The sequence below is a fragment of the Hylobates moloch genome, unplaced genomic scaffold (genome assembly GCF_009828535.3).
Source record: "Hylobates moloch isolate HMO894 unplaced genomic scaffold, HMol_V3 SCAFFOLD_12, whole genome shotgun sequence".
In the NCBI taxonomy this organism is placed as follows: Eukaryota; Metazoa; Chordata; class Mammalia; order Primates; family Hylobatidae; genus Hylobates; species Hylobates moloch.
In genome coordinates, this window is record NW_026652287.1 from 71,627,390 (window position 1) to 71,634,532 (window position 7,143).

The 7,143-nt window shown below is 40.1% G+C and overlaps 1 protein-coding gene across 3 annotated transcripts in view; it reads left to right on the forward strand.

Annotated features, from left to right (window-relative positions):
• Positions 1-6,238, forward strand: part of LGR5 (leucine rich repeat containing G protein-coupled receptor 5) — a 149,497-nt gene extending 143,259 nt beyond the window's left edge. For all 3 annotated transcript variants that reach the window (XM_032170741.2, XM_032170742.1, XM_032170743.1), the window contains 3 exons: positions 159-304; positions 2,341-2,424; positions 3,572-6,238. In XM_032170741.2, coding sequence (XP_032026632.1) covers positions 159-304; positions 2,341-2,424; positions 3,572-4,659 — 1,318 coding nt within the window. In that variant the 3' untranslated portion in view covers positions 4,660-6,238. The remainder of the gene's footprint in view (positions 1-158; positions 305-2,340; positions 2,425-3,571) is intronic.
• Positions 6,239-7,143: the final 905 nt, after the last annotated feature.

Below are 7,143 nucleotides of genomic sequence, written 5' to 3' on the forward strand. Positions count from 1 at the left end.
AGCACTGTAATGAACACCTTTATGCCCATAACTTATACTTTGGATTATTTATTTAGGCTAAAATCCAAAGGTAGGATAATTGGGTGAAAGAACATGAACACTATATTTAATTATCCGTTTCTTTAAGTGTTTTTTGTTTGGGTTTTATTCATTTAAAGGGTTATAGAAATGCCTTATGCTTACCAGTGCTGTGCATTTGGAGTGTGTGAGAATGCCTATAAGATTTCTAATCAATGGAATAAAGGTGACAACAGCAGTATGGACGACTTTCATAAGAAAGATGCTGGAATGTTTCAGGTTCAAGGTAGGACTTGCTATGCCATGGTAATGAAATTGTGTCGTGTTCAATGGAACACATGGAAATGAATTATGTTCAACGAAAAGTCATCAAACAGGCCGGGTGTGGTGGCACACACCTGTAATCCCAACAGTTTGGGAGGCCAAGGCAGATGGATCACTTGAGGTCAGGAGTTTGAGACCAGCCTGGCCAACATGGTGAAACCCTATCTCTACTAAAAATACAAAAAATTAGCCAGGCATGGTGGCACATGCCAGTAATCCCAGGTACTTGGGAGGCTGAGGCATGAGAATCGCTTCAACCCAGGAGGCAGGTTGATTCCAAAGCAAGCTGAGCTGAGATCGCGCCACTGCACTCCAGCCCGGGCAACAGAGCAAGACTGTCTCAAAAAAAAGGAAAAAAAAATTATCAAACAGATTATCTGAACTTCAGACAAGTCCTTGTACCTCAGCAAATTGTGAATAAATCCCACTTTTTAGAGACTACTTGAGAAAGAGAAAACTTGCTTAGGATTCATCCTAAAATTTCCTCTGTTCTGTAGGTGAATTCTTATATTTATATTTATAATTAGATTCCCCCTTAGCATATACTGTCCTCAGGGGTGATTACTGACATGGTGTTTCCATCAGCTTTTTAAAGGGTCCTATTTCTGAGGATACCTTTTTCATACATACTTCAGAAACTTTTTCTCCAGAAGACAAAATCCATTTTCATTCTTATGGCCTGGAAGAAGTGAAAGATATAAACATTTTAGATTCCTTCATATTTCAGCAGAAGGGCTAAAGAATCCTACTTTTTGTCCAACTAATTCTAAATCATTCTCCTCACCTACCTCACCCCGGGGTATCTGTCCAGAAGGTGAAATGAGATAATGTCTGTAAAGCTTGGCTTTCCTTGAATTAAGACGTTACCTAAACAGACAACAATGCCTCTCAAACCACACCTGTGGTAATGAGGAGGTGCTTTGGGCACCACCCCCTGCCTTCCCTGCCAACCCTGCGAGTTTGCACAAAGTCTAAACAGACTAAACAGAAGGATGGCTTCTCATGCTTTGGGCCTTATTGGTTTGTTGATTCCAAAGCAAGTATGATTCAGTCTGTCTGCAGATAACCTTACCAGTTTTTCCTGCCTGTGTATCTGTTTAAGGAACTGATATCTTGGTCCTTGCCTTTTTTGTTTTAGGCCACAGCATGTGTCTTCTTCTTGTTCTTGCTTCAGTTTTTGCTCTTCCTGCCTCACCCACTCTAATTTCTCTCAAAAATTGTTCACTCAAAAAATAAAAACACAAGCAAAAAGTTATTAGAGAGCCTACTTTGTGCCAGGCACTGTTCTAGGCCTTGAAAGTACACAGTGAACAACACAGAGAGATGGTCATTCATGGAGTTTATTTTCAAGGGCAGTGGTTCTCAACCCTGGACCACATATTACACTCACATAGCAACTTTTAAAGAATATTGGTCCCCAATTCCCACATGAGACCAATTAAATCTGTATCTTTGGGGAAATATGTTAGATCACAAAACTCCTATTTCATGGATAGCTAAACCAAGCACCAAGTAGTTATTTGATTTGTCCTCTGTTATGCAGAACTCCCCAGGGAAGACTGAAACTTCCTGTATCTGATTCTCTCTCTGGTGTTCAGAGAACACAGACTAGAACATTTGCACTATAGCTGTTATAGTGTTAGAAATTTGGATAAAGCAGTTCCTACTCTGAATGAAGAGGCCCATAGCCTCCTCTAATTTAGCTCTGCAATGTGGGGACATCATGAGCTGCAGGAACAAGAGCAGAATGAGAGTTTAGATGTTACACCCGGTGTCTTGGGTCACTCTCCCTCACCCCCAGTTGTACTAGAATAGTATGTCATAGCGGCTTGAGTCAAACATCCAAAGGCAACTTTATAATAACTTGCAAGAAAGCTAGAGCACAAGGAATCTGTGACAGTTCATGTCTCCAGAATAACCCAGGACTCTTCACTCTGGGATTTGGTCCCTTGAAAAGAGAGGCAGAATTAATCATTCCAGGACTTCTTTTGCTTGCAGATGAACGTGACCTTGAAGATTTCCTGCTTGACTTTGAGGAAGACCTGAAAGCCCTTCATTCAGTGCAGTGTTCACCTTCCCCAGGTGAGAAAGGCATCAAAACTTCCTCAACAGCAGTATCCACCACTGATTCTGAGTCCATGAAAAACAATGCAGCTATACTTTAAAAGCCGAATCTGTGCCAACTTTGCAGCTCATCAGTAACCCTCCCCATAGTGTCTTGTCAAATACAAATGTTCATTCCCTGGAGTTGTTTTTCATTTGCCAATAGGATTGAGGTGGGAGGACTTTTGATTTAACTTAATGTAAACTAAAGAATCAAGTATGTTGTTAGAGGCATATGTAATTTTTAAAATGATATTAGCAATTTACCCTGAAATAGTATGCTATAAACTTGTTCTGTGTAATCACCGAATTTTGAAAGTGACTTAGGTTTTTCTTATAAATAACTATTTGGTAAAAGCAAATAATAGTTTGTACAGATAAGAGGAAGGAAGGAAGGAAGGAAGGAAGGAAGGAAGGAAGGAAGGAAGGAAGGAAGGAGAGAGAAGGGGAAGGGAGGGGAGGGGAGGGAAGGAAAGAGAAGGGAAGGGAAGGAAAGAGGAAGGGGAGGGGAAGAGATGGGAAGAGATGGGAAGGGAGGGGAGGAAAGTGAAGTTGAATTCACTTAATAGTTTGTCTCATTCCAAAAAACAGGATGAGCCAGTTGAAAAAAGACACTAGGAAGAGTTGATATTTTATTTTTAACGAATAGATTTTTCCTTGCTCCCTAACCTCAAATTTTAATCTAATACTAAGATGAGATTTTCATGAAATGCACGTTCATAATATTATCGAGTATTTCCCTAGGATTCTCCTTGTCTGCCTATGGAAATTTATGGAAATATTCTGAAAAACTATATAATGAAAAGTCCAGGAGAGCTGACTTTTTACCTGGCTCCAACACAGCTGTATCTTAGGGACTTCAATCAAGTGATCAAAATTCTCCATTCTCATTTCTCCATCAATACCCTGGAACAGGAGCACCTGGTGTACTCACCCAGCAAGTGCTGCAGAAGATCCAGGGTGACAGTGGCTTGAGATAGTGGAGCATGCACATGGGCACTGTGTGTTATTAGGCTGTTTTTGACCACTATCTCTTGGCATCCTAAATAAAGAGAAAAAAGGGTAATTCAGCAAAAGTTGTAAACCCTATTTTGATACTCAATCTTTGCCTTCCTTCAACTTCTAGGCCCCTTCAAACCCTGTGAACACCTGCTTGATGGCTGGCTGATCAGAATTGGAGTGTGGACCATAGCAGTTCTGGCACTTACTTGTAATGCTTTGGTGACTTCCACAGTTTTCAGATCCCCTCTGTACATTTCCGCCATTAAACTGTTAATTGGGGTCATCGCAGCGGTGAACATGCTCATGGGAGTCTCCAGTGCTGTGCTGGCTGGCGTGGATGCATTCACTTTTGGCAGCTTTGCACGACACGGTGCCTGGTGGGAGAATGGGGTCGGTTGCCAAGTCATTGGTTTTTTGTCCATTTTTGCTTCGGAATCATCTGTTTTCCTGCTTACTCTGGCAGCCCTGGAGCGTGGGTTCTCTGTGAAATGTTCTGCAAAATTTGAAACGAAAGCTCCCTTTTCTAGCCTGAAAGTAATCATTTTGCTCTGCGCCCTGCTGGCCTTGACCATGGCCGCAGTTCCCCTGCTGGGTGGCAGCGAGTATGGCGCCTCCCCTCTCTGCCTGCCTTTGCCTTTTGGGGAGCCCAGCACCACGGGCTACATGGTTGCTCTCATCTTGCTCAATTCCCTTTGCTTCCTCATGATGACCATTGCCTACACCAAGCTCTATTGCAATTTGGACAAGGGAGACCTGGAGAATATTTGGGACTGCTCTATGGTGAAACACATTGCCCTGTTGCTCTTCACCAACTGCATCCTGTACTGCCCCGTGGCTTTCTTGTCCTTCTCCTCTTTACTAAACCTCACATTTATCAGTCCTGAAGTAATTAAGTTTATCCTTCTGGTGGTAGTCCCACTTCCTGCATGTCTCAATCCTCTTCTCTACATCCTGTTCAATCCTCACTTTAAGGAGGATCTGGTGAGCCTGGGAAAGCAAACCTACTTCTGGACAAGATCAAAACACCCAAGCTTGATGTCAATTAACTCTGATGATGTCGAAAAACAGTCCTGTGACTCGACTCAAGCCTTGGTAACCTTTACCAGCTCCAGCATCGCTTATGACCTGCCTCCCAGTTCCGTGCCATCACCAGCTTATCCAGTGACTGAGAACTGCCGTCTTTCCTCTGTGGCATTTGTCCCATGTCCCTAATTAATATGTGAAGGAAAATGTTTTCAAAGGTTGAGAACCTGAAAATGTGAGATTGAGTATATCATAGCAGTAACTAATAAGAAGAGCTGAGGTGAAACTCGGTTTAAAAACCAAAAAAGAATCTCTCAGTTAGTGATAAAAGGCTGAAAACCTATTGATACTTGAGAGTGAATATAAGTCTAAATGCTGCTTGTATAATTTGTTCAGCTAAGGGATAGATTGATCACACTATTTAAGTGAGCCCAGATCAAAAAAGCAGATTGAAATTTTCTTTAGAAAAGATTCTCCATGATTTGAATTGCATTCTCTTTAAACTCACCAATGTAATCATTTTGGGAGGAGGGAGAACCCACTTGCGTTCCAAATGGGTTTATTTAAACCCACAAACTCAAGAGGTTGTTGGGGGAATTAGGAAAATAAGGGTTTTCAATGACCTACATTGCTAGGTAGAGGCTGTGATCCATAGGATTTCATTCTAATGACCACGTGAAGATGTTTGAGTCCTCCTTTGCCTTTCCTCAGAAAGGATCCTTCCAAGGGACCAATCCCTTGGATGGATAATGTAAGGTATTGTTAACTTACTCATATTGAGATCATTTTTAGAGACACCAGGTTTTATATATCAGCACTAGATGGTTCCACCCTCATGGGATAAAACTGCTTACAAGTATTTGGAAAGGAAAATTGATTGAAATTCTTAAATTGTTACTAAGGCAATCATGCACAGGTGACGTATGTCTTATCTTATTTGTTTTTCACTCCTTGGTGCCCAAAGCTCAGAAGGGAATTCCACTGCCAGCAATGAACATACCTGGAAAAGACAGTAAGCAATCTGGGATTTTTTTTTTTTCTGGGTTTGTAAACAATTTTTGCAAGAGGTTTTATCAGTTGATTCAAACTGATGTGCATCTTAATGATCAAATGTGCACATGACATAAATTAAGTCCACTGATACAGCTTCTCACACATGTATCTCTAGTAGCTCTGGCAAACCCAATATCTGACACCACTTTGGACTCAAGAGACTCAGTAACATATTATCCTGTTTATTTAGCTTGGTTTTAGCTGTGTTCTCTCTGGATAACCCACTTGATGTTAGGAACATTACTTCTCTGTTTATTCCATATTAATACTGTGTTAGGTATTTTAAGAAGCAAGTTATTAAATAAGAAAAGTCAAAGTATTAATTCTTACCTTCTTTTATCCTATATTAGCTTCAATACATCCAAACCAAATGGCTGTTAGGTAGATTTATTTTTATATAAGCATGTTTATTTTGATCAGATGTTTTAACTTGGATTTGAAAAAATACATTTATGAGATGTTTTATAAGATGTGTAAATATAGAACTGTATTTATTAATATAGTAAAAGTTCAGTAACATTAAGGACCATGATAATGATAATAAACCTTGTACAGTGGCATATTCTTTGATTTATATTGTGTTTCTCTGCCCATTTTCTTTAAATTCATTAACTGTATATATGTAAATATATAGTACTTGTAAATAGATTCCAAATTTGCTTTTCTATTGGGTAAAAAATAAATTTGTAATAAAATGTGTGACTATAAAACAAAATATTTTCAAGTCTATTTACTGAGCCCACAGGCAGATATATAGTCTCCTAAATGTTTTTAAGTTTTGGAGTATAAGTACCTTTGCTATTTAAGTATTAATATTTGTACCTAATACTCTAAATATATTGGACTTATCTTAAAAAAAGCAATCTTTCACAAAACAAATCAAAATATCATTACCAACTCCTGAATTGTTTATGATTGATAAGCCATTTTGTCCTGACTTTTGTGAAGCTTATGATAGTTTGGATTTTATAAGCTAGAACATTTATTGGTCTCAAACTTCTTTTGCAATGTAAGAAAAAACCTCGCAATTAGAAAGAAATACATGAATAACAAATCAACCTTAAATTATTTAACATGGACATGAGTTTAAACATGAGTTTAAAAACTCATGTACTTGTTGGCCGGGCGTGGTGGCTCAAGCCTGTAATCCCAGCACTTTGGGAGGCCGAGGCGGGCGGATCACGAGGTCAGGAGATCGAGACCATCCTGGCTAACACGGTGAAACCCCATCTCTACTAAAAATACAAAAAATTAGCCGGGCGTGTTGGCGGGCGCCTGTAGTCCCAGCTACTCGGGAGGCTGAGGCAGGAGAATGGCGTGAACCCGGGAGGCGGAGCTTGCAGTGAGCCGAGATTGCGCCACTGCACTCCAGCCTGGGGGACAGAGAAAGACTCCGTCTCAAAAAAAAAAAACAAAACAAAACAAAACAAAAATAACTCATGTTCTTGTTAAATAATTCATTTGATGATTATGTCAAGGCCAAAACATGAGGACATGCAATTCCCAGGGCACAAAGAAACACACTGTTCCCCTTCAGTCCCCATCCCCAAAAACATGAGAAATGAAATTATTTTTCTAGACACCTGTGCCAGACCCTACCAGCTCCAGTGGTGATTCCTG